A 27,728-nucleotide genomic window follows, 5' to 3' on the forward strand; every position below is an offset into this window, starting at 1 on the left:
GGACTGTGGCCCGGCCAGAACAGCACGCCTCTCCACAAAGGGAGTGAGCCCACCAGCTTCTTGGCTTCTGTGACCCACAAAGGGCTCCGGGAATGAGGCCACGAGGCACAGAACAGAAAGGAAGCTCACAAGAACGTACAAACGCTGACCTAAGAAACCAGAACACTCCACCGTGCCACACTGATCTCGAACGGCACGCCTGTGAGTGCGTAATCAGAACACAGGACCCTACCGAATGACCCACTGTGATTCTCAGCACAACTCTGATGACATATATCCGCTGACATTGGATTTAGTCGGCATGAGCAAGGAAAACAAAGCTCCTCTCCCTAATACACGCTGAATTACAGTCATCTTAATATTTTTCTGCTGGAGATCAACTATTGTTTTGCTTGAAATAAAAATAATGGCATGCTATTATAAAACTCAAGCATGAATAATCATGAGTGACTAGAATTCAGTTTGAATAGAAATTAAATAATACCACTGCCTACTAAATAGCTTCGAAAACAAAAACAAGATACAGCATAAAGATGATTAGAGACCGGTTATAGATTTAAATTAAAATGTATTACAATAGGGCTTCAAGGGCCTTCAGCATGTATTATATTCTCCTGCAAAACTCACGGAGCAGGGGAACAAAATGTCAGGTGCCAACCACTGCCTAATTATTTCTAATTCAATGAAAATATATTTTTGTCTCCTTCATGCTCAGATGAAAACTAAGGGAGTAATTCTGTAACCTTGCAGAAAGCCTTAACTTGTACAAAGCATTTTGTGAAGAAAAAAAAAAAGCCAAGAGGCTCAAAAAGAAAATACCATCTTTTAGATTCTTAGAAGGTAACTTTAAAAAGCTAAGGCAGCCGATCAAAACATAGCTACTTAGAGAAAAGGGAGCATAAGCTGTACATTTCAGTCGGTGGCCCTGGGTCTGTTCCAGAAGGAATCTGAAAGAGGAGGCAAACACGTCCTCCCGGACTGCTTTCTCAGTTTGGGAGACTGTCTGTCCTCTCGTTTTTCTTCGCGTCATCATGTGCCCATTTATGTATCTGCCTGATCATTTCTATCATTTGTCAAGGTCTCTTTTGTCTCTATCCCGGTCTTCTGACCACAAGTGTCCCTATGGACATACTGAGCAAAACCCCAGCTCCCTCATAAACGCAGAACCCAGGACCGAGCATCGTGGTTCAGAAGGGGGAGACTCGGAATGGACTCACTGCCTTTTCTTCCCAGTCCAGGGAGAGTGAGAGTGAAGAAGCCCAGGCACCAACAGTCTAGGGCTCTGCAGTTCAAGGATCTACAAATCTGTTGGTGATTTTGAACAAAGTCTTAAAACAATGTGCAACTCTCAGAGTGGCCTGCAGGGGGAAAGTTCTGCAGGCTGATTGGCCCTGCCTCGGAGGAGTTGTGGCTCGGCCGTTCTACGCCTCAGTTTACCGGTGTATGAATCCCAGAAGATGCATGTTCTTTGCTTGTTCAGTTTTGAACATCACGAGTTCTAACATAGAGCCATGGCCGAATCGGCTGCTTAGTGAACATTAAGTGCGTTACAATTAATTGTAAAATCGGCAACACCAAGTAACTCCTGGCTTGCTTTTCATTCATTAACCAATGAAAAACTTTTGAGTTAGTATGTGTGTTGCACCAGGCAGGGTAGGACACACTTGGTGGACAGTGACAACTAGGAAGAAAGGGAGATCCTGGAACAGAGTTTAGGGTCTGGACAGATGGATACCACACAGAGGTGACTTCCCCAGGGCTCAGATGAGGAAAACGGCAGGTCCTGTGAAAGAGAAGGGACCGTCTGGACACCCGTGACCGCGATACCTACCGCGCAGGTCCCGAAACCAGACTGCCTTACCTTCAAATCTCTGTAAACAACAAACCGATTGTGCATGTGCTCCAGCCCCAGGATGATTTCGGTGGCATAAAACCGCATCTCCTTCTCAGAAAATACCCCATGCTGGGAAAGGTGATAGTGCAAATCGCCCCCTGGAATCAGAGAAGGACAGGTCAAGGCAAAGCATGTTAATTTGCAAGAAACAAAAAACGTCATCCTAAATCGTTAGGACGCAGTACAAAAAGGAAACTTGGCTCCTGCTTCGTATGTATCTGTCTTTGACTTGCGTAGTCTGACAAAACACTTTCGAGAGTATAGAGGAAGCTTATACATTGTTAACACTTAAGTGCAGGGGTGGGTGGCCGGGGCAATAGACAAGGAAGCCATCATTCGCAGACTGGGAATCCAGCTCCCATGTGTACCTTCGCAAGCTAACCTGCTTGGATCACTAACTTCCTGTCTAATGAACAGGTCATGACATGGTTGACCCAGTAGCCGGCTTGGCAACTGGCTCCGGGGACAATAAAGGAATGAGCAAACAAACAAAATGATCATACCGAGAGACAGATGATAAAGCGGATGCAACCGTAAAATTATAACTGGTGAAATCCAGGTAGGTGGGGATTTGGGTGTTCCCCGTACAATTTCTTCAGTTTTTCCCTGTGTTTGTAATTTTCCATAATAAAACGTTTGGAAAAAAATCAGTTACCATATGGGCTCAAGTTACACAGTGAGAGAATGCCACCAACAGGATAAGGGAATGTTCTCATAAGCTGTCAAGGAGTAGCTTCTACTGATCTAGAAAAGTTCACGTGTGCCCACTGTATGGCCCCTGCTTTTGTAAGCACCTTCCCTTCCACACACACGTGTTCCTGTAGAACCACTGGCAGGTCAAGATGTAAGATGTGCAGGATCCCAGAGGCCCCGTGCCCTTCCCTGTCAATGCCTCAGCCCCTGGCCCCTCGGTTAGGCCAAGGGGACTGCAATCTGACCTTCCACCGTCCGTTCATCTTAACCGTTCTGAGAGTGCTAACCGTGGAATCACGCAGGATATGTGCTATGGTGTCTGGCTTCTTGGCCCACTATTAACGTCTGTGAAATTCCTCCACGCTGTTGAATAGGTCTGGCTTTGGGTCAAACCCTCCAAATGTAACCGAACTTCAAATGAACTTCCAAAAAAGGAAGCTGTCCATTTGTTGTCCCCGATGCCTTTTACGTCAGCTCTTGTTACGGAAAACGCTTTGAGTACATGCCGTGTCACTCTCTAGCATTAGAAAGCTACTTTTTTAGCTAGAACTTTGTCGGCACTCATAGCTTACAAGACCAATGGACGGCTGGTCCGTCCAGCCAGAAGCCGGGCTGGCCCACAGCCAGTCCTTCAAAGTCGGCTTCCTAATATACTTCTATCTTTGGCCTACGTTCTTATGAGGCATCTCATTCCTAAAAGTTGAGGGTTAGGAAACAAGCTAATTAAAGATCTAGGCCAGCTGCGTTCCAGAAGATGAAGTTTACATCGTTTGTGAAAATCTCTTCCGGAAAGTGCAAACTTCCTGGTGAGAAACTGGGAGGGTGCAGAGGGGAACTTAAAATGAATTTCAATGGAAACTTGAAGAGCAGAAGGTTTCCTTAAATTTCGGGGGGAAACCCAATTATCCCAGAGACCCAAACTGCTGGCGTGTGCAGATCAGGGTGTGCTGAGGTCTCACGTCACGGCCAAGTCTCTCTCTGCACTCAGACTTCCTGCGTGTTGCTCACCGTTCATCAGATCCAAGATGAAGCATAGTTTATCTGGAGTATGGAAGGCATAGGTCATACAGACAATGAAAGGGCAGTCCTAGGGAGGGAAAAAAAAAAAAAGCCACAGTTTGTCAGAAAAACAAAAGCTGTCCCGGGTAGCACATCTTCTACCAGAGAGCATCCACAGGTCTCGTCCATGCCGCTGCCCTGTGCGTTGAACAGAGACCCCTCCTTAGGAACCTTAACCGTCCCACCAAAACGGACCTGGTTACATGACAAAATGCATACGGACAGAGTGGAGCAGATGAATTCAAAGGTCTTGTCTCTCGCCAACTCAACCATGACCCTTCTATCTGCAGCTTCTTCAAAGGGCCCAGACTCTACAGAAAGATATCGCTGCCCTGCCAGGCTCTCTGTTGCTCTACATGTTGGTTCTGGCTAGTCAAATATCCATTTCTCTCTCTGATTCTGAGGTTGGAAGAACCATACCCCAGTGGGAGGAAATATCTATACCACCGTCTTGAGACACTGAGCATAAAAAGGGAACACAGCTAGCTTTCAAAGTAGAAAAATACATCAGAGTCGGGGACTGAATAATTCAATTGTAAAGATGTCAGTTTTCCCCCAAAGTATTCTAGAAATTCTATGCAAGTTAAAAAAAAATTTTTTTAATGTTTTATTTATTCTCGAGAGAGAGAGTGCAAGTGGGAGTGGGGGAGGGATGGAGAGAGAGGCGGGAACACAAGATCTGAAGCGGGCTCTGTGCTGACAGCAGCGAGCCCGATGCGGGGCTCGAATTCACAAAGTTTGATCATGACCTGAGCCAATATCGGATGCTCAACCAACTGAGCCACCCAGTCGCCCGGCTACAATTTTAATTAAAGTGAAAATCGAGCTGATTCCAAAATGTATATGGAGATGTGCACAGCCAGGAAAAATTCACTCTAGAAGAAAAAGCCAGAAAAGTCATAGTGCTAGATACTAAGACTTATTGTGTGTGTGTATGTATATATATATATATATATATATATATGAATTATTTTATACATATTATATATATCTATATTTTTATATTTATATTTGTTTTATATATTATATATAAATATATATTTGTTTTATATATTATATATAAATATGTATTTATATATAGTTTTATATATTTACATATACTTATTTATGTATATTATATATAAATATATATAATATATAAAAATATATATTTTTTAATGTTTATTTTTGAGAGAGAGAGAGAGAGAGACAGAGAGAGAGACAGAGAGAGATAGAGTGTGAGCAAGGGAGGGGCAGAGAGCGAGGGGGACACAGAATCCGAAGCAGGTTCCAGGCTCTGAGCTGTCAGCACAGAGCTGGATGAGGGGCTCGAACCCATGAACTGTGAGATCGTGGCCTGAGCCAAAGTCTGAAACTTAACTGACTGAGCCACTCACGTGCCCCAAAAGTTATTATAAAGCAACAGTAAATCAGACAGTGTGGTAGTAGCCCAAGAACAGACAGACCAACAGAAGAGAGAATCCTGACATAGACTCACACATAAATGGTCAACTGATTTGTGATAAGTGACACAACAGGGTGAGGGGAAAGGATGGCCCTTCCGTGATATGCTGGAACAAATGGATATTTGTACAACAGAATGTGAACGCCCACCCCTACCTCACACCACACACTAAAGTCAACTTTAGGAAGACGAAGATCTGAAGGGAAAACAATAAATCTTCTAGAGGAAAGCAAAGAGAGTATCTTTGTGACCCTAGGGTAAGTAAAGATTTCTCAGGCCACCCAAAAGCACTAATGGTGAAAGTACTGCTAAACTGGACAAAAATAAAATCAAGAACTTCTGGCCTTCAGAAAACACTATCAAGAGAGTAAAAAGGCAAGTCACAGAATAGGAAAAGATATCTGCAATCCATACACGCAGAAAGGACTCATACTTAGAATATATAAAGAGCTCTCATAAATCAATAAAGGAAAAGGCAAACGACCCAACAGAGCAGTGGCAAAAAACGGCAATAGTAGGAGTAATAATAACAATATGAATGAATAAACCAGCCAACAAATCAATAAAGGCACTAAACATAGGAGGGTCATCGAATGGCTCACAAGCCGATGAACAGGTGCTGGGCATCAGCGGTCACCAAGGAGATGTGTCCTCACAATGGGTTATCGCTAAACCCCAAGAGAATGGGCAAAATCAAAAAGACCACCAAGGCCAAGTGGCTGGAAAGACAGGGTGTAAACAGAACCCCTACATACGACACAGGGGCGCACGGTGCCAACAACTGCTCTGGCAACTGGTCGGAGCCATCTGCCGAAACTGGGCCCCGTCTGCAAACCCCAGGCGTCAGCATTTCCACCGCCAGCTGCACACCTCACAGCAGCCCGTACCCAATGTGCACTAAGAGAACCGCAAGAGAATGCTCCTCGCAGCACTGTTCAAAGGAGCCCCAAGCGGAAAATAACCCGGATGTCTACCGGCATTAGAACGGACGCGTGAACCGCGGTCGCTTTACGCGGGGGAATGCTATACAGCAAGGGTCAGCAAGTTTGTGTACAAGGGGCTAGACACGAATTATTTTCGGTTTTGCAGGCTCCAGGCCACCTCTGTCACATATCCTTTGTTTATTTTCTGTACCATGCCTCAGGAACGGAAAACCCATTGCCAGTCCATGGGCTCTACAGAAAAAAAGGCCACAAGCCAGATCTGGTCCATTGGCCATACGCAGCTTGCGGACCTCTGCTACGTAGCCGCAGAATGTACCATGGCCACGTGCGATGATGCAGGTGAATCTCACAAGCAACGATGAGTGAGAGAAGCCAGATGCGAGAGGGCACATTTATACAAAGTTCAAAAACAGGCAAAGCCAAATTAAATGACAGTGTTAGGTATCTGGGTAGTAGTTAACCTGGGCGCGGGGGAGGTGACTGGAAGAGGCACAAGACTTCAGGAATATGAGTAACTTTATTTATTTATTTATTTACTTATTTATTTATTTATTTATTTATTATTTTTAATGTTTATTTTTGAGAGAGAGCATAAGCAGGGGAGGGGCAGAGAGAGAGAGAGGGAGAGAGAGGGAGAGAGAGAGAGAGAGAGAGAGAGAGAGAGAGAGAGAGAGAGAGAGAGAGAGAGAGAGATTAGGGACAGAGGATCTGAAGGCAGGCTCTGCACCGACAGCAGTGAGCCCGACGCAGGGCTCAAACTCACAAACTGCAAGATCACGACTGGAGCCGAAGTTGGATGCTCAACCGACTGAGCCACCCAGGTGCCCCAAGGAATACGACTAACTTTCTATCCCTTGATCTGAGTGCTGGACACATGCTTGTGTTCCCTGTGAAAACTCCTCAGTGCTAAGCCAGATCTATAACTAGGTCCATTTAGATTCTTTATATACAGTGTATACTCGCCACTCAACTGATTAAAATAGAAACTGGCCAAAAAAAACACCCCACATCTATATCCACTTTCTTAACAGAAACAAAAAAATCATTAAATTCCACAGAAAATAGTCAGGTTTCAACAGAATAATCTATACACTGAATCTGCATCGTCCAAACCTCTGTATTAAGGGCATACTGATAAATCTGACTCCTTTCTATACCAGAGATTCATGAACCTGAATACAATTTCCATGTATCTTCCGGAATGAACTACAAATTTCATTTTGTGGTTACCTAGTTTGCCTTAAAACACCGTTGAGATGGTATTAGTGATTACTGATTTCAAGGCTGATTTTGCTTTAAACAGGCAAAATAAAAGTGCTTTCCTTTTTCTGTTAAAAGCCATGTGGACTTCCTGGAGGTGGGGGGCACCCTCCCACTTGGAAGCCCTTAGGGAACCACCTTTTTAATAGCCTGCTGAAGATGGCTCATTCTGCTCCTTCCTGAACGGGGTTCCCCACACACTCTGGTTCCTGATCCGATGAGCAATTCGTCTGTAGAGCAGAGAGGCGGGTGGACCCAGAACTTAGTGAGGCCAGAGTCTTTCCCAGCTCCAGAGGCATCTGTACTCACTCCACCAAGGGGTATTTCTGAACACAATGGGATATGATCCTTCTAATGGTAACCCCAAGGAAATGGCAAAAGGCAAACAGAATAGGTTCACTTAAGATCATATGTTATTAAGAAGGGACACGAACTGTAGATTTAGCATCACAGGCTTTCTGAACAGGAAGGGCTCTTTAAAAAAAAAAATCACCTGGTCTTGCGTGTTTATTTTTAAAATAAAGAAACTAAGGCCCTAAAAAGGGGAAATGACTTGCCTGAGGTCACAAAGAAATGTGGTAGCCAGCCAGGATTTCAACCCCCAGTCTCCTGACCCTCTCCAGGGTTCTATGTTACTTACGCTGCTCACAAAGGCTGGGCTTCTGTGGCAAAGTCAAGTAAGAGCTCAGTTAAAGGGATGCGATTCAGTTATCTGTATGCTGACTGCAATCCGTCACCTCTCAGGTGCTGGGCAGATACCACACCAGGTCTTGTGGGAAGCTCGAGACGCAAAGAACCAAATACCGACCAGTGTGAAAAAATGGCAGTTCGGCGATGGGGCTGATACAGTTGTGAACATCATTATGGTTAAGATGTTCTGCCTTGATTACAAATTAAAGGCAGTAAGAACTAAAGGGCCTCGTAGAGGTAGACCCTCAGCAAGGAACTGTCTTCTTTGATTTCCTACCGGTAGTGAGCAAAACAGCTTGTATTTTTGCAGGAACTCTGCAAAACTGTGATAAAATACAGCACGCAGTATTTCTTCAAGAAAATTCTCCACCTTGCAGTCAGGAGGAGGCTTCTGTTAACTTCCTGCTTAAAACACTTTGTCTCCAATTGCTAAAAGATTTTTTTTTCTTTTTTAAATCCTCAGTATTGCCCTAGAAAGCTCTTTACAGGCTGGCCTGGCCTCTGTCGGTCTCCCTCTCCACTCCCAACTTCATCTGGGGCTATGCACGCACCACTCGAGACCCCAGCTCAGCTGACCTTCTCCGAAGTCTGCAAAGCCTCCTGAAGCGCCCAGGACCCAGACAAGCACTGACACCTCCTGTGACCTCAGAGGACTATCCCTTGCCACCTCCTCCCTGCTAAGTGCCTCCTGAGCACCGGGCACCTTCTAGAGGTGTCCTGATTATTTATACATTTCTGAGATCATGTGAACACTACCACCTTCCTTCATTCTGTGTAGCTCTAAAAGAGCAGGGACCAAAGTCACAGTTTGGGACCCTCCATCCTGCAGGAGAATGCCTGACATGATCTAGGCACGGAAATGTGTTTCAAGGAATGAATGACACTTTGGAGGACACTACGTGACTGTTTAGTGAAGGTGCTGACTGTTCTTTCTCAGCTATGGACATTCTCACCTGTGGACATACTTATCCTAGTTCTTAATCCTAAAGATTACCTTTTACTATTCTAGAATCAAACTGGGAATGGTACTGCCACTGTCTCTTTGAAAGGTTGGGGGAAGAAACACTCAACTTGAAATTGGAAGGAAAAACAAGCAAACAAACAAAAAAACCCTTCCAATAAAAGGAAAACTGTAATGAGGGACGGCACTCCAGTTCCATGCCAACATGCTGATCTTAAGTGTACTAGTGAGGTGATTTTAAATTAAAGATGATTAAAGAACCAGAAAAAGTGGCCTTTGATTAGCAAAAAAGAAAAGGAAAAAATTCCAAATAGTGTTATTACAGCACTTGTGGTTAAATTATGTATTGATAAGTAAAAAACATCAACCTCTAATTCCCAAAAAATGAAACCAAACAAAAAGGCTTGATACTTGAATTAAAAATATAAATAATTCTTTTAAATTAGCTCAAAGTAGTAGACCAATTTTTTATTTATTCCCGTGGAGGGTTAAGATGGGTGAAGAATGACCGATACATCTACATAACCATATTCCCCCTCGCCTGAAAAAAGTAACTATGAAAATGCTATGTGAAAACTGTATGTATATTTCTTCAACACTCCCAACGTTTTCCCTTCTCGAGAATAAACATGCAAGGTGTGGAGACGGCTCATGAAAAATTAATATTTTAATTACCACTTAAAATCTGCAGTAAGGGCACACCCATGTTTGAAATTTAAGGCGATGACATTTCCAATAGAAACTAGAAACCAATGCCATTCTTACTGGTTCCAAGAGTGTGTGAGCTGCTTAGCTTCGGTTCCAAGTAGGTGCCAACGCGGTCACGCACCCAACACGACTCTTACTTGAAATGCTCAATGTCCAGATGTTAGGAGGCAGAGGCACATAGTTAGAGATTATTTATAGCTACAGTGTTCTTTTTTATTATGGTTGAGCCAAATTATGAGAATCCTTTACTTCGGTAGCACATAACCTTTCTGAAACTGCTTCAAACGAACCCCAGGAAAACATAAACCACAATACATTAAATATAGGTGCTAACCAAAAAACACAGAGCTTAGAAGGTGATTGTAAGAAAGGAACACTAGTCAGAGGGTCCATAGACTCTGGGTAAGGAAATTAACCCCTCCGGGTGTCGGGTTCCTTGCTTACTAGTCGAAAAGGGTTCTTTGATTCACCATTGAAGTCTGATTCCTTTCTCCTTCCGGTGAGAATGAGCCTGTTTAGAAACCAGCTAGGCTATCGGGAGGCCACACCCTCCCCAATATATCTCACTGCATATAAACCTTCTTGGCTTGGTGATTAGCTTTAAATTCACAGGGGGAGGCACTCAGCATGGGTCTGGCCACTCCACCCTCATTTCCTGCCTTCCCTTGGAGACCCTGAGTCCCTGACCCCCTCTGCATGCTGGATGGCAGGCCCTCTGGCACACGCAGGACTGCCCAGGTTTCTGGGACACTGAGTTTTTCTGGGTGTCTTCACACCCATCTGTTCAAATACAGAACCGCCAAGGTTCATACCATTCACTGCAAAAACGGCCAGAATGGGATCCTGTTTTGCAAGAAGTCACGGGGCAGGAGTTTTTGACACAGGCTGAGCTAAAAATGCCAGGCTGATGGACAAATAAACTGTCCAACAGGTGGAAACACCGTTTTGGAAATGGAAATGACCGAAGTCCACGGCAGCAGGTGAAAAGCAGCAAGGGCCGCGAAGACAGAGCCACCTTCTGATGGCGCACAGCCCCAAGTGCAATTCGGACTTGAGTAACCCAAGATGCTTCCTCTCTATCTGTTCACAAAGGGACAAGAGCGACTTTCCTTGCACTCCAGCTTCTCTGGGTCAGTCCTCCGTCATGCAGGCAGTTCTTAACTAGACTCAAGTGATTTCGTTGCCGTTGCCGCAATTATTTCCTGCCATCTCGGCAACCACGTTCCGCAGAGAGGAAAGTCATAAAACAGCCACTAAAGGGAGATGTCGTGGGTGTGCATAATGATGGTTGCTAGCACTTTTCCAACTCCCAAATTAAACAGAGATAATATGCGGATTCTACACTATTTATATTAACTTAGTGCTGCTTTTCCCTGCTATAAACGCTCACTCACCCGAAAACTGGCTGGCTGCATAATTTGCCGGGAAAGAATGCCTGCATTTTAAATAAATTGTCTCGATCTGGAAAACCGAGCAACCAGCAAAGACCAGAGCAAGCAGTGCTCCAAACGGAATACTCACCCCTGTGCTCACAAGAGACAACATAATCCTCTCATTTAAGGCTAATGTTTCTCCTTGTTTCATCTTGATCCTCTTCTTATCCAGGCATTTCATTGCGTACCTGGAAACATAAATGTTATTGAAAGAGCTGCGCTGGAAAGAATCCAAGCTGCTTTAAACGATCCATGTCGTACTGGGGAAAGTTTCTAAAGACTCGGGAAGTGTTTGAAAGAAGCAAAATGGTACTTGCTGACTGTCATGCAAAAAAAAAAGAAAAAAATTATAAAAAAGAAATATTTATAAAAAATGTATTTTTTAAATTTTGCACGCATTAAGAAAACATTTCAACGTGGAGCGTCCCTCCTCACTCCTTGGGTGGGGACGGCACACAGTAAGCTCCTTTCCAAGAGGACAGTGTGGAGGAGAGGGGACAGTGACGTTATGGTGGAGAAGCCTGACAAACGCGACCTCAAGTAGGCGGTCAAGGTCAGCATCAACAGTGAGGAGTCATGTTGACGACGGGCACCCATGATAGGACGCAATGAGAATGGTGTTCTGCCACTGGGGTCTTCCTTCCAAAAGCCCACAGCCCCAGTATAACCAGGAGGAAAGCATGCCTAAACTGGAAGACGTACAATACACCTGGCCAGGGGTCCCCAAAGCAGCACAGCCCATCAGAAACAAGGAGAGTCCAAGAAACTACACAGTCTAAAGGAGCCTAAGGGGAGGAGAGGACTTAAATGTAACACGGGATCTGGTTAACACAAAAGGCCATTGGGTAAAGAGTAAAATAAAAAAGTAAAGTAAAGGGGCACCTGGGTGGCTCAGACGGTTAAGCGTCTGACTTATGCTCACAGTTCGTGGGTTCGAGCCCCACATCGGGCTCTGTGCTGACAGCTCGGAGCCTGTTTCAGATTCTGTGTCTCCCTCTCTCTCTGCCCCTCCCCTGCTCATGGTCTCTCTCTGTCTCTCACAGATAAATAAACATGAAAAAAATCTTTTTTTAAAGTAAAGTAAAAAAAAAAAACCCAAAAAAGTAGAAACTTCAGTGAATAATAATGTATATTAGTTCATTTGTTAGGAGAAATGTTCCATAGTAACGTAAGACAGAGATACTGGGTGTGTTTTTGAACCCTTTCTGTAAACCTAAAATTAGGTGGCAAAAATAAAATTCGAAATAAAAAGGTGTCAGGGGCGCCAGGGTGGCTCAGTCGGTTAAGCATCCATCGGCCTCTTGATTTTGGCTCAGGTCATGATCTTACGGTTTGTGAGATCAAGCCCTGCTTTGGGCTCCATGCTGGGTGCAGGGCCTGCTTGGGATTCTCGATCTCCCTCCCTCTCTGCTTCTCCCTCATGCACTTACTCTCTCTCAAAAATAAATAAAATAAAATAAAATAAAATAAAATAAAATAAAATAAAATAAAATAAAAGGTTTCTTTAAAAAATTTTAAATCAAAAGAAAGCTTAAAAAATTAAGCAATAATTAAGATATTAATACCATTACACAATAGAAGTTCCAGTTAAATGAGAACCAGAAGTAGAGGGATGTGAATAAATTTAGTGAAAATAAAACTTTGGACATATTGTTGCTGTTTAGTTGCTACTGTGTGTTGCAGTAGTGTGTGTAATATTTAGCTTTTAGGAACTGTGATTTCAGCAGTGGTCAAGATTTTGCAAGAGTGCAGAGGGCAAGACTCAAACACTGGCAACCAACAAAATGAAAAGGGCCAGCCCATGCTCAAAAAGGCACGTTCTAAAATGCTGTTTGATTGGTTTGTTTTCAGTTTTTTTAAGTAATCTCTGCACCCAGCGTGGGGCTCGAATGGACCACCTGGAGATCAAGAGTCACATGCTCCACTCACTGAGCCCGCCAGGCAGCCCTGTTTTGTTTTTAATCTGGATATCGAAGTGATCGTATTTTCAAATAATAAAAAGAATCCGTAAGACTTTCATATAAAAGTTGGTGGAGAAGAAAGAGCTGACAACTCAAGCTTTTTGAAGCCTTGGTACAAACTTCTATTAAGGTAATGCAGACATGCTATTTGGCATTCTCTATAATCGCAGGTTAAAGAAAGAAGGATGATTTGTCAGCAGCACAGCAGAAAGCTGAAAGGACATTTTCACAGGGGCCTCAGGGGCTTCAGAACTCTGTGTGTGGCTGTAAGTCCCACTTTACAAGGCCCCGGCACACAATGTGGATGTTTGTCCGGCTGTGACGGGACACAGAAAATCCACTTGTTTCTAACCGATCATAACTCACAATGTTATGACTTAGCAAAAGAGAGAGGGATGTTCAAATTTGATATTTGCTTTTCTTTTTAGAGAGAGAGAGAGAGAGAGAGCGTGCACAGGAGCAGCATAGAGCGGGTGGTGGGGAGAGAGAGAAAGTGGTTGAGAATGTCAAGCAGGTTCCACATCCCGCCCGGAGCCCGACACGGAGCTCGATCCCACAACTCTGGGATCGTGACCTGAGCCGAAATCAAGAGGCAATGCTCCACCGACCGAGCTACCCAGCCGCCCCCAAATTTGGTAATTTTATCGACTCTCCCAGGAGCTCTTTATAACAAATCCATTGATGGAGACGTTAATTTGCTTAGTTAAGGGATTACACATGAGAACATATGAAGTAACGTGTTCTTCATTTAAGTTCTATGATGAATTTTCAAACTGTGTCCTACTGCTTCTATCACTATACCAGGCTGGCGTTTGGAAGAACGTTCAAACTGCAGACCAGAGAAGCTGGCACACACGGGCCTTGAGCCCCGGGGTTAAGCCAGTTGGCTGCCACTGGCTTCTGAGCGAGGTGGGTGGCAGTTCACGGATGGGCTCCAGGATCCACAGGGACTGAGCCTGGCCGCTTCCTAGCTGTGGGACTCCCCGGTAAGTGTCTACCCTTGTTCTAGAAAGTGGAAGACAGTTTTCCACACACAGAGAATCGCGTGAAATAACCAACGTAATGCAGGGACACACGGTGACATTGACTTGCACATCATGTGGCAGATTAGCAGATCTCCTAAACACCTGGGCCGTGAGGAAGGAAAGCGAACACATTTGGTGAAACGGAATAAGTGCCAAAGGAAGAGCGACACTTAGCATCAAAGTCCACCGCGGGAGTACAGACAGAATCGGGACAGAGACGGGGCCGCAGAGGACTGTTCGCTAATACGGACTATGGAACAGGCAGTTATCTGCAGGCTTTACGATGTACCATCCCGTTCAATTCTCACAACCAGGAAGTATTTTCCGCCCCCTACAGACTTGGGTGCAGAGGCCGAGAGAAGGCACAAACCTCGTGCCGGCCGGAAAGCGGAAGCCGGGTCTGACCCGGCCATGGGACGCCAGGGCCCCCACTCTGGATCACCAGGCCATCCTGTCTCAGCAGGGCACCAGACGTCAGATGCCCGAGTGCCAGACACTGGGTTCACCCCACGCAGGGCCCCAAAACAGGAAGACCAGTGGGTGTAAGTTAGTGAAGGTGAATTCCAGCCCCCACCTACTAAAGATCGTGCCAGTTACTGGACCTGTCTGAAAACTAAGAGGGCCACCTGGCAAGGCCGTCAGTGCCCAATCACGGGGAGGACCCGAGTGGAGGCTGAGTGATGACCCGGTGGTGGGGGGAGAAGGACACTGAATTCGCTGACCCCAATTACTCCTCTTACACCGACTCAGACCAAGCCGCACAGACTATTCCACTTTGCTGTTATTCTAAAAGGCCTGTCACTTGATCAAACTTGGTGGTTCTGGGCCTATCAAACTGTATTTTCCCATTGTCTTTTGCTTTTGGATATATGCTCACGTAAACAAACTGCTTCTAAAAACTAGCCCCCCTCCCCCCCCCCCCCCCGACACCTGCACCATTTAAGAACTCCACCATTCACTTTCCGGAAGAGCCTCACACCCGGCACACGTGCATGTTAACTGCCTCACATCAACCACCTGTACGATCAGCGGCCGACGCAGTCATGGAGACCCGTGATCACGACCCTCCTAGGAGGGCATCCTGTTCGCCAGGACTCGAGCTACCCTACTACGGGAACCGACATCTCCTGGGATGTTACACCACCGAAAAGTGTATGTGCTAAATCACGGGTGGTCACTGTCTAGAAGAAAAGTTCTCTCCTCTGCGAAGCAGAGAATTCTTTGCAACCGATTGGCCCGGGAGGCGGTACAGAACGCCCCTTCTTGGTCACTTCTAGGTCCCAGACTGCTTCACCCACGGCCTGAGTGATAGGGGCTCATGACACATAGTCACTGGCTAACTTCCCATTTCACCCTACGTGATGGAAGTTCCAGCCAACTGTTCTCATTTCCGATGCCTCACAAAAAACAGCCCTTTTCTTTCTGAGGTTAAGTTACTTCAGGAGTGAGATCGGGGCTTCCACAAACCTATGCAGGTGTTTTCTTTTGATGCAAAGCACAAAACCCATAGAAAGCTTACATTTTTCCAGTGTCTGCTTTCCTGCAACCATACACTTCACCAAATCCTCCTCGTCCAATGATTCTATGTACGCTGAAATCATTCATGGTCAACTGTGAATTCAAAACACGATACGAAAACACAGAATTGCATTAAAATTATGCTGTTGTTTTCATGCAACACACAGTTACTAAAAGAGCCGTTCTGACAGAGGGATCTACCCTTTCTGTGACTGATTCCCCGGACTGCAAGACGAGATGTGCAAGGCTGCCAGACTTTCTAGAGCCTCCATGTGCTCCACCCTCAAAGCGCACAAAAGGGAGGCGAGTGGGACGAGGACAGAGTGGGAGCCGAGTCAGATTGTTTTTCCGATCTCCTGCGTTTTAGGTCGTAAGCCGTATGCCCCGAAGACAGGGGAGTGTGAAATTTCTAGTCCAAATGAAAAGCCGCCTCAGCTACTCTGAAGCCGGAAGTGTGGGAACAGCTCAGCAATTCCAGGAACTGTCATGGTAAAAAAATAAGTCTACATCGAGGGCATCTATGTTTTCCTAACAGCGGGCCATATGATGAGAAAACTCGGCGGGTGCCGGCCATGTGAATTTTTTATTGATAACGTCAGGGAATCGCTAGGACTCATGCTGGGCATGTGAGCATGAAAACAAGACCCGAAGTAGGAGGAAAGTGTATCAAGAGGCTTCATTCATAAGCCCTTTCCTTGTGTCAGGATCTCAGCAATGCCCCACCTCCCCAATAGCTTTAACAGTCTTCGATGGTACAAAGGCAGACAGTGAGCCCGATGTCCAAAGGGGCAGGCGGAAAAGAGCAAACACCTTAGTAGCTTATGCGTGCTGGCAAGTTAAGGGTCAGGTTCCTGAAGGGTTCCCCCCACACAGCCCTTGAAACACGTTTGTAGCCGCAGCTAACTGGGCCCACAGGCCTCACATCTGATGCTCAGGGGACAGACAGCAGGACATGAGCACCCGGGGTCTGCTGAAGGAGAAGCATGAGAAAGCTCTATGGCAAATACAGAGGATATTTTTGAAAAATGTGTGATTTCCCTCTTGTTTCTACAATCCTGCCAGGAACTGTGAAAGAAAGGGGAAGTTTAAAAAAAAAAAGAAGAATTAAAAAAAAAAAAAACCACACACACACACACACACACACACACACACACACAACTGCTTCTCCCAATGGTATCCTCAAGTTAAAAAAAAAAAAAGTCCAGTTGATGATTTCTTTTTCTTACTCACAAATGGACATGAAGGGGAAGGTAAAAGAGGCTGTATCAAGAAACGAGGGTATGGGGCACCTGGGTGGCTCAGCTGATTTAGCGTCTGACTATAGCTCAGGTCACGATCTTCGGGTTTGTGAGTTCAAGCCCCGCGTCAGGCTCTGTGCTGAGGGCTCAGAGTCTGGAGCCTGCTTCGGATTCTGTGTCTGCCTTTCTCTCTGTCCCCACCCCCACTCGTGCTCTCTTTCTCAAAAAAAAAAAATAATAAATAAATAAATAAACATTAAAAAAATTAAAAAAAAAAAAGGAGGGTTCTAAAAGTGAAGCAGGGGGCATGCCCCAGAACTTGAGGTTGAAAGCTGGAAGCAGATGAGCCTTTCGGGAAATGTGTGTTAGAAAGTAGCCAGTTTCTGAGGACTGCTTTTCTCATTCTCAAAAATATTAAAAAAAAAAATAAATTAAAAAAAAGGAGATGAAACCTTGGGCTGATAAGAGATGCCATCATTCTTATGACAAGATTAGACCTAATAATAAGAGAAGAGAGTCTTTACCAGGATGCCGAAAGACAAGAGCATGTGGGAAGCACATTCTGTAGGAGACTTGTATTTTTTACTACTATTTCTGTGGGTCAGTCACTGCTTAAAATACCCTTTCTTAACTAAATAAACACATCCTTATATGAATGGGAAAAAAGAGAATTAAACCTCGAACTGTTTACGAAACCGGGTACGGGGGGATGAATTCTTCTTACGTTAAAGCTGTAAGGGAGACATCTGTTAGTGGCGCGTTACCCGTGGGAGTGTGCTCCGGGATAAAGTATTTTCTCACGAAGTTAAGCCAGAGGAAGTTTTTATTTAAAAAAAAAGGGGGGGGGAAGAATTAAGAGGATACTCACATGGATGTTTAATTCTACGTTTTTCCACTGGCAAAATCGGGTGAACTTGTCACTAAAAAAAGAATATAATAATGGTCACTGAAGAGCCACGTGTCACAGGAGTCGGGTTGACCGGGCAATGTTAACAGACAACCTCGGACGGAACACCTGTGTTGCTTCCTGACCAGAGGCATGTTTTCTTCCAACATGTTTCTCGCAAAGCATTTATTTTATGTTTCAGCTTTATTTTACGATTCAGGTGAAAGACGGCGTGTTCCCCTTAAACTGTGGTTACTGCGTCTTTATCTGAATCGGCACCGTCCAAGAGAAGGCCTAACGTGAGGCACGCTGGTAGTTTAATCTGAATACCGTTACCTTCTTGAACCCCAGTACAGCAAAAAAACTATCGTTTCAACACGTAATCGGTATAAAATTAGTAGCGAGGCATTCTACAACCTAGTTCCTACATTTGGTTTTGAAACTTAAGTGTGTATTTTGCACCTGGAGCCCATATCCATTCACACTCGTCACACCGGTCGTTTCAAGTGCTCAGGAGTCACACGTGGCTAGTGGCTACCATACCCGACCATGCCGCTCTAAGCGACAAGAAAATTAGTATTTGTAAGGAATTCTAAGAACAGCAGACACCCCATGGGGCTTTTCATGTGCAAGGCCCTGGTCGATGAAGATGCCCATTCCGCAGCACAGGAGACCCAGGCGTGGCCAAGGTCACACAGTGAGAGGAGTGGTGGGGCCAGACCTGAACCCAGACCCAGCACTGTTGCTCCAAGACACAGATGCTGTAGGAGAAAAAGCCCCTCAGGCTAGAATCGCAAGATCCGCTAAGTCCTACTGAGCCGATTTGCTCCCACAATTTACTCAACTGCGTGATGAATAGATTTTTCTTCCAGGAAGTAAGAAAAATACCTATCCCCACACCTATTTTAATACAGACATGATTTTCATTAATTAATGAGCAACGCCGTCTAAGGGGTTTGTTTTAAAACATTTTTTCAAATGAATTGCATTCTTGATTGAAAGCTCAAAGGCAAAGAATATTCTTGGTGACTGCTGGATTTCACGTAGCCCCTGGCACAATTCCTTACACAGGCACAGTATCCAGGGTTCTTTGAATGCATGAATGAATGAATGAATGAATGAGAGAGAGAAAGAGAGAGAGAAAGGGAGAGGTGGGGGGAGGGAGAGAGTACTTACGAAATGCATGGTATAGGAATTATCAGCACTGTAACAGAATGCCTTAAGGCATCTAAATATCCCAGTTTCCTGGGGGTTTCATTTAATATGCCTTCTTAGGATCTTTTAAAAATATTGCTGAGGCTAATATAATCACGTTGAAAATCAAAAGCAGAAGAACTCTTTACAATTCTGAGGCATCTTTTGTCAATGAATCTAAAATGAAGCTTACAGAGTGTTTCACTGATCTCCCTATCATCTCTGTGAGGTTAGTCAAATTATATTTGGAGAGTTTCTGAGAGTTATTTCAAACGTTTTGGTTTTTTTAAAGCATGATGAGTCCAACCAGCAAACCTACTCCCTTCCCTCATGGACTCTAGAACTCAGAGCTGGCAACAGGGGCCGGTGATCTGGAGATTTACAAAATTTACAAGATTTACAAACTTGCGAACCAGCTGGGGAAGATTAACAACCTGGGAGAGAACCATCCTGCTGACCAAGAGAAGAGGGAACCAAATCCCAACACATACCCTGCCCTAAAAGAACACACCCCCCCAAAAAAAGGAACACCCTCAAACTCACATTTTGCCCTTGAGGTATGGGTTCGCTGTAACAAGCTCTTCTTTAGGAAGTACAGATAGCCCCCAGGGTGTCCGGGGTCAGTCATGTGTCCATGGAGGTTCTTTGAGTGCTATTTTTGGTCAATACCTAAAGCTGGAATCAGGCACTTCCTGACAGAAGAGGAACTAGGGCTGAGGACAGAGCAGAGCCTGGGCAACAGAGGGCTCCTGACAGCCAGCGCCCTTGCAGATGACATATGGCCACCCCAGAGGGAAGAGCAGAGGTTAAAGATACAAAAACAACCGGGGTGCAGTGCGGGCAGGGTGTAGGCTAAGCATTTTTAACCCCAATCTGTGACTCGGGCTTAAGACTGCTGGGCAATTGAAGTTCACTGCCTGACGGAAGCTCACATCCCAGACTCAGCCCCGCCTGGAACTTAGCCCTGGGGCCCTGCCTGCTTCAAGTGAAGGCACAGACCGGCCAAGGCACTGCTGAAGATTTCCTCATTATTACCAGGCTGCAGTGCAGGCCCTTGAGAGACCGCCTTCACCGTGAGACCCTCGGGGAGTGTGGCCAGTCCCGCTGAGGCCGAAGGCTACAAGGTTCTATTTATGGAGTGCCCACGCTTTTCAAAACCCAAACACGAAACTCTAGGTCTGACAATGGAGTTTTTACATTCTCATTTGAGACTGTGGTCACATAAAAAGAACCCAGGGCGGTGTAAAAATGAAGAAATTCGCTTTTAAAAAGCATTTACATGATACGGTGAATAGTTTCAGAAAAGATGATTTCAGAAAATCCAGTACACGCGCTGGCCTAAAGCGCAAACAGCTGGGGTGTGTCTGTGTGTGTGTGTGTGTGTGTGTGTGTGTGTGTGTGTGTGCGTGTGTGTAAATGCAAACAGCTGGTGTGTGTGGGGGGGGGGGGGGGTTGCACTAAGAGCCAAAGGCTTGACCAGCGGGGAGAAAAGTGACAGGCAGGCTGGCCTGGTGGCTCATGAAACAACCTAAGAGCAAAGAGCTACAGGACGCCCCCCCCTCCGACTTTTATGCCCACCCCTGTTTTTCCCCTCTGCCCCAAGGATCACTTAAAAGCTCTCAGCCGACCCAAGAGTGGGAAAGGTCAGATTTTCGAACCAACGGAGATGGAGACAGCGCGGGCAGGCCTCCCGCTGAAACCCAGCCAGCCTAGCCCCTCGGTGTGAACTACTTGCTTTCTAGCAAAGTCTCTGCTCCTGCTCAGAGAAGTGTAATAATCATTTGTATGCATATTCGCTTCCCCCAAGTACTGACTCTACTCCAGGATAAAATTGTCTCTTGAACTCTAGTGGAATCACACCACCACGTTTTTTGTTTTGTTTTGTTTTGTTTAATTACTTTAGTTCAGAGACTATGGGGAGGGGGGGAGCAAAAAACCGCCGTGAAGAAGCATTTGTTTTTAAAGGGCAATTATGGAACAGCTGCGGGGCTGCTCCAGCCCTGAGACACAATCATCATGTCGATTGTCGAGAAATTAGCCGAGTCTGTGGAGAGGAGCACGGTCTGTGCGAATGCAGATTCGGTTTCAGAAAAGCCCCAATTCCAGCGGTGCCTGTTCACAGAGGAATACTCGAAATCCTGCTGTTTGCCCGACTGCTGGGTGCCTGAAAGGGCACTTTTGCAGGCAGCACTGAATGCGTTCAGGGTTTTGTAGGACAAGCACACACGTATAGTCTGAGTCACTCAAAGGGAACATATTTAGCAGGGATCGTAATAACGTATATGAGCACAGACGTCTGCCTGGACCCTTCAGTTCCATCACATGAGGAATCAAGTGCAGGCCTGATCCACTTTCGGGGGCAGGATCTCAAAGTGCAAACCAAGGAATGAGGTTAACAGAACAGGGCTTGCATTAGCAAAGGTGGCCCAATAAGCTACTTTTAATGTTGTGGTTCCATAGTCTATTTAAACTTTAGACCATTTTGAAGCTAAAGAGATTCAAAATGAAGAGACATTAAGATATGTGAATCCTAAATAATACTTTAAACTACTGAGGTAACAGTCTAAGGCTAAGCCTGGCACATAGTACGTGCTCAGTTAAGTACTTGTCAAATGAACAAATCTGCACACATTTTAATAAGGACAGAGCTCACTGGGTAAAAGGAGATACACCTATACAAGATTTTATATATATATTAATGTGTTAAAATAACGTCCTAGCAAGTATCCACCCCAGAAATGTCAGGCATATACGTGAAGTTTCATACCTTTCCATAAATTTTTGGAAAATGTTGCCTCGAAGACTTTCACAAATTTCTTCTATGTAGGGCTGGAAAGGATGGAAAAGAAATTCCACACTGCATAAATAGGAACCCATAACACAAACTGATGAGACTCGGACTGGTGGGAGTTCCCACTCTTCCACTTGCCCTTGTCGGTGCTTGCCCCGTTTTCAATAACAGATTCATCACCGTGATTATTTACTTAACAGTTATCTGCACTATTCAACTGCTCGTTCCGGGAAGGTAAGGACAGGTCTGTCCTGTTTGCCACCGAATCCTTACGGCCTGGCATGGTTCCTGGAAAGTCACAGAGGCTTCCCGGGTGACCAGAGTTGGTTTTCCGGGTGTGTGACCCATGCAGCCCCATCGGGCTGGCACCCAAAAGGGCCCACTGCGTGGTTTGGGGCCCTGCTATCGCCATCTTGAAATTCTTAATTTCTGACCAAGGGGCCCATGTCTTTCATGCTGCACTGGTCTCTGGAAGTTACACAGCACATTTCGTTAATTAATAAGTGTTGCTACTCAGCATCGATACTGAGTTTTAAAGACTAAAAGCTAATGGATCCATGGAGTAAATGGGTTTTTTGTAATTAGCTCTTTTACTTATTGACTTTCTACCTCACATAATCATAGAGATAAAGACAACCATGGGGAAGAGTTAATCTCTCTCCTCATTTTGCACATACGGAGGCTGGGGCACTGCGGGCAGGTGCTATCCCATGGTCTCTGAGCAAATTCATGGCTAGACCAAGATTAAGGGCTCCTGGCTCATTTGTGCAGTGCATGTCCCTTTACAGAGAACAATCTGCAGGGGACCCTTGTATAACAGGAGTCTGAACCACACAGGTCCACTTATACATTGATTTCTTACAGTACAATATTGTAAATGCATTTTCCTTATAATTTTCTTAATGTTTTCTTTTCTCTAGCTTATTATAAAAATACAGAATAGAATATATATAACATACAAAGTAGGCGTTAATCAACTGTTTATGTGACCAGTAAGACTCCTGGTCAATAACAGGCCATCAGTAAAGTTTGAGGGTGGGAATCAAATGTTATAAGTGGATTTTCGACTACAGGGGGTCAGTGCCCCTATTCCCTATGTAGTTCAAGGGTCAGCTGTATGTATTTTGAAGTACTTTTGCCTTACCTGGAAAAGAGTGGATGTCACTTGTTTCTTGGATAGGTGACTTTGTACATGTTCTACAGCTTGCTTTGAGAACGGCTTTTTTGTTAAGAAAAAAAAAATCAGAAAACAGTTATTTTTTTTCCACAAATATAAAACATAAACCTATGTTACACAATACCACAACATATAATTTAACACAATTACTAGGCAGGAACCTATGGTAGTTATGTTGACATGCATTCTTTAGAAATCAGTTGGATATTTATGGGCAATCCAAACAGATGCTTGTCCCTCTGAGCTTCTAGAATTCTTAGATGCCGTGTCGAGAAGGATGATGAGCATGGGGCACCTGACCGACATATCTAGTCCCACAAGAAATTTAAGATTAACTGTGATGTAAAAAAAAAAAGTGTAAAGAAGCTTACGATCACTTTATTAAATGCATATATCCCTTAATTAGCTAATAATGAGGGTCCTGAGAACATACAAATTCTACTAGATAAGACCAAACAAATGCGTGAAAATACACGTAAGAGTTAAACGTCAGGACTACAAAGCTAATCCAGGGTGGTAGAGGGCTGGAGGTTAAGGGAAGTCTTGCCGTGACCATGGCAGAGGGGAACTGGCTCTGGAAGAATAAAGCCTACACCAACAAGAAGTACACATTCTATTCTCCCCCCAAACTTCCAATTACATCTTCTTTAATAATGCACCCTAAGAAGGAAAGCTTCACACGCACGTTATACTGGCAAAAAACCTGAATTGCTGAGCTACATGACAACTAATTTCCGAGGCATCCCCACAGAACATCCGGCATCTTCCAAGGTTCAGCCATTCTCTGGCAAGGTAGCAAGGCACAGAGCATCGACCGTTTAGCTCCAGCTCAGGATTCCTGTCTACTATGGGGCGCCTGGGTGGCTCAGTTGGTTAAGCCCACTGGCTCTTGATTTGGGCTCGGGTCATGATGCCGTGGTTTGTGAGTTCGAGCCCCATATCGGGCTCTGCGCTGACAGCACGGAGGCTGCTTGGGATTCTCTCTCTCTCTCTCTCTCTCTCTCTCTCTCTCTCTCTCTCCCTCTCTCTGCCCCTCCCCTGTTCGCGCATGCTCTCTCTCTCTCAAAATAAATAAATAAACATTAAAAAACAAAAAGAAATGCATGCCACAAGAGGTGCCACCTTTAGCCACAGTTATTCACATGTCAGTTAAGACAGTGAATGGCACAATAAATACAGAGGCACCAAAATAAACCATGATCCTGGCCAGTGCCGTCTGCTGGAACTTTCTGCAATGGCGGCAATGGTGTGAACCTGTGCTGTCCAATACTGGAGCCACCAGCCACGTGTGGCTATTGAGCACTTGAATGTGGCTCATGAGGCACTGAGAAGTTAAATTTTTAACTCCATTGGATTTTAATGGAGTTTACACAGCCACCTGTGGCTCCTGTACTGGACACAGCAGGCCAGAACCATGGGGCCACTCCTTTAGAAAACTCTCTCGGAGACATTACATGGTAAAAAAAAAAAAAAAAATTTAACATTTATTCATTTTTTGAGAGACAGAGAGACAGTACGAGCAGGGGAGGGACAGAGAGAGAGGGAGACACAGAATCCGAAGCAGGCTCCCGGCCCCGAGCCGTCAGCACAGAGTCCGACGCCGGGCTCGAACTCACCAACAGCGAGATAGTGACCTAAGCTGAAGTCGGATGCTTAACCGACTGAACCACCCAGGCGGCCCATGTGATAAATTTTTATTACTAATTATTCCACTCACTCCTGGTGGAATAGTTTCCTAAGAACCTAGTTTATCGCAATGACCGAATGGATTATTTATCTGATTTACACTGGGGGAGGGGGGGGATATTTCCACTGTCTATTTAGCTATTAATAAAATTAACGTAATAATTATGCTCTTCCTCATGAATCCACGAAACCATTTAAAATTTATGTTGATCAATATTTGATTAGCCTAATTATTTAAAGGAGAGCCACACTAACAACAATAAAGCTTAATTTCCTTTAGAAAGTCTAGAACTGAGACCAGCCCTTTCTTCCGCTGAGCTGAAGGAGCTGTCAATGTTATTTGCCTCGTTCTTCTTCGCCGTGAAAGATCTGCTTTCGGAAATACACTCGGAGGAGACAAAGCAACAGCTCTGTATCAGGGTTACCAGGAGACAAATGACAGAAGAGAAGAGACAGGTCCCATCCCCGGGGACTCCTGTTCGATTTTTAAACTTCTTCCTCCCATTTGGGTTTCTCTCTGGGAACTCTGCAAGCTGTCCCCTACCCATCCTGGAGGAACAGGACACAAAGAAAGACTTACATGCGAACAAGACAGCAGCTCCTTCATGATGTACTTGTCATAAATTTGCCGGCTCCTGAAAAGGCGGTCTTCTTCATTCTCAAGCTTCTCGTATTCTTTTATCTAGATTTTTCAAAGTGAGCATGGTTAGGTACGTCTTCCCAGAAAACTCGCTTTATTAAAAGATATTACTTGCCCGGGAAAAACCACTTCCACAGGAGATTAAGGCAAATTGCTGAACCCGCTACTCTACCAGAAACAACCACTTCTAATGTTAGAAGAATGAAGTTGGGATCATTTAAATGCAACTTGAAACATACAAATGAGTTTTTTCCTATGATGAACCCCATCACTTAAATTTAGAAGCACAATATCAGGAAACAAATATTGCCATGGTTACAATTATCTTACAATATACCAGCCCGGGACCATTCATCCTTGCCAATTCTCCTTTCCAGAGCAAAACCCATTTAAATCTGGCTGTAATTCAGTTCTAAGACTTATGACGGGGGTCGTTCTCACTCAGCTATGGCATTACAAAACAAAAGAAAAAAAATATATATATATGTATTGTCACAATTCCTGCAAAGAGATTTTTTTTAAAAAACCAATTGAATGTTTTAGAAAGGCATTGACCCACAGAAGCAAGCATTGGTTTTTCAGGTTTGAGCCTCAGCTGCACAATAAAGTGTTAACAGACAGGTGCCTTCAAACAGTCTATACAGGGAAGCTAATCGGAATGGTGAGGATAGGCCAAATAATAAAAATATGCTTTAGAAACACTTGCCTTATGTCGAAAATGGCCCCAATCACTCCAATCTGATAACAGAAGCTCCTGCATCAGAGGAGTTGCTTTTATTTATTTACAGAAATACTTCTAATCCAAAAGACAGGGAACGAGAGCACAAATGAAATACGGAGTTAGCAGGAAGACTGCAGCAAAGATCTTCAATATAATCATTAATTGCTATGTATGACTTACTTTTGGGAACAAAGCGTTTTCAACAGACAGACAGTTGTTTACATGGACCTTTCACAGTATCTGAGAGTTCTTTATTCCGGGATGACAGAACAGAAATGAAAGTTACCTTTTTACAGGATAGGCTGGGTTAGATAATTTTGAAATCAAAACCAGTAAATCCTAGGAGAATTTCCGATAAAGACGGGGCACAGCTGGCAGGGAGTGGGTGTGTGTGTGAAATACTGAGGTCCCGGATGAGAACCAGCTGGTTGACACCCAGAGAAATGACTGGGGTCATCTTATTATCCTGAAATACCACCAGTGTTACAACGAGGTGGCTGGGATTCACAAGTCTGTGACTGCCAGGGCTTAGAATGGAGTCTTGTTGGAACAGACAATAAAGTCTCCCTTGAAGGAAGGCGGACTGGGGTAGGTTATACCCCCACCCAACCAGAAAAGACTGTTCGAATGAAGCAGCAACCCAGCAATGTTGGCGTAGCCAAAGAATCCGGGCTTAACAACTGTGAGTCAGTTCAGAAAAACAAGTCTAAGGAGTTCAAATACCATACTGGATGCAAATATGGCAGCTGTGAGGCAACGGAAACCAGACACCAAAATCCGAAGTAGAGTCAGAAAACAAACAGAGGATCTGGCTTGGTTGATTACTTTTGTTGTTGTAATATTAGGTAGGTCCATAGGTCAGTGCAGAATTCTGGGATAGAAGAGGTTCACGGAAACATTTCTGCCTAAACAAGTAAATGAACTCAAGAAATTATAAGCCTTCATGGAATTATTATCCTAGATAACTAATGTAATGAAATATAAGTCTATGTTCCTGGGGGCCTCAAAAGCAAGTTGACACCTGTTTAAACAAATGCTGATGCCATGGGAAGTTTTCCATGAACTGTAGCAATCCGACCACATGGAACATTCTTGTTTCTTGGGCAAATGATATGCTGAACCACAATACTAGCTTTATTAAGAGCTTGTAGCTCATGAACTCCCAACCTGAACAACAGAAAAGGTAACTCTCAGTAGGCAAAGTAAGAGCCTCAAGTGTCTGTGGCTGTAATCCAAAATTCACTTTCTATTATCAGGAGGACCACTAACTAGAGAACATGCAGTCAACTATCTGTCAATCTAGCCAGGATGATCTTATTGTAGCCTATGTATGGAAAATGCCACACCTCTAACTGGGGCAGTTAGGTTGACCAGGTAACCTGAGCAGGCAGAGGCCTGAGTTCAAGGTGAAAAGTCTCCCCTCGCGCAGGCAAGAAGTGTGGTGGTCATCGATGACGAACGTTCACTGATCGTGTGGTCCCGTTCTGCCTGGGTGCTTACAAAGTTCACGGCTGAACATGCAGCCTCAATAACCAGAACCCTAAGGGCAAGCAACTTCTGGTCCCCAGCTCCACTTTCTTACTACCATTCCGTTGAGATGGCCTTGTAAAGCCACTGATGGCTTCCGCAACAACTACACATTCTACACTATACTATACGCTCACCTTCGTGAGGGATCAAAAGTACAAACATAACCGGGAAGGAGCACCAAACAGAAGCTGGCAAGTAGGAGAGGATATTCTCGAAAATAAACAGCGAGAGAGAGGGAGCTCCGAAATTCTGTGTGTAAAAACTGCCAAGATCTC

At 44.7% G+C, this 27,728-nt stretch overlaps 1 protein-coding gene across 4 annotated transcripts in view; it reads right to left on the bottom strand.

Annotated features, from left to right (window-relative positions):
• The window catches only part of GRK3 (G protein-coupled receptor kinase 3), a 131,842-nt gene that overhangs the window by 34,532 nt on the left and 69,582 nt on the right, over positions 1-27,728 (bottom strand). For 3 of the 4 annotated variants that reach the window (XM_053902228.1, XM_053902231.1, XM_053902230.1), the window contains 8 exons: positions 25,143-25,244; positions 22,844-22,918; positions 21,676-21,737; positions 17,697-17,748; positions 15,592-15,683; positions 11,175-11,274; positions 3,596-3,674; positions 1,862-1,992 (listed from right to left, as the gene is read on the bottom strand). In XM_053902228.1, the coding sequence (XP_053758203.1) occupies positions 1,862-1,992; positions 3,596-3,674; positions 11,175-11,274; positions 15,592-15,683; positions 17,697-17,748; positions 21,676-21,737; positions 22,844-22,918; positions 25,143-25,244 (693 nt within the window). The remainder of the gene's footprint in view (positions 1-1,861; positions 1,993-3,595; positions 3,675-11,174; positions 11,275-15,591; positions 15,684-17,696; positions 17,749-21,675; positions 21,738-22,843; positions 22,919-25,142; positions 25,245-27,728) is intronic. The other variant, XM_053902229.1, reaches the window with a different exon arrangement.

The sequence above is a fragment of the Panthera pardus genome, unplaced genomic scaffold, assembly GCF_024362965.1.
Source record: "Panthera pardus isolate Hobbes unplaced genomic scaffold, ASM2436296v1 HiC_scaffold_15, whole genome shotgun sequence".
NCBI classification, from domain to species: domain Eukaryota; kingdom Metazoa; phylum Chordata; class Mammalia; order Carnivora; family Felidae; genus Panthera; species Panthera pardus.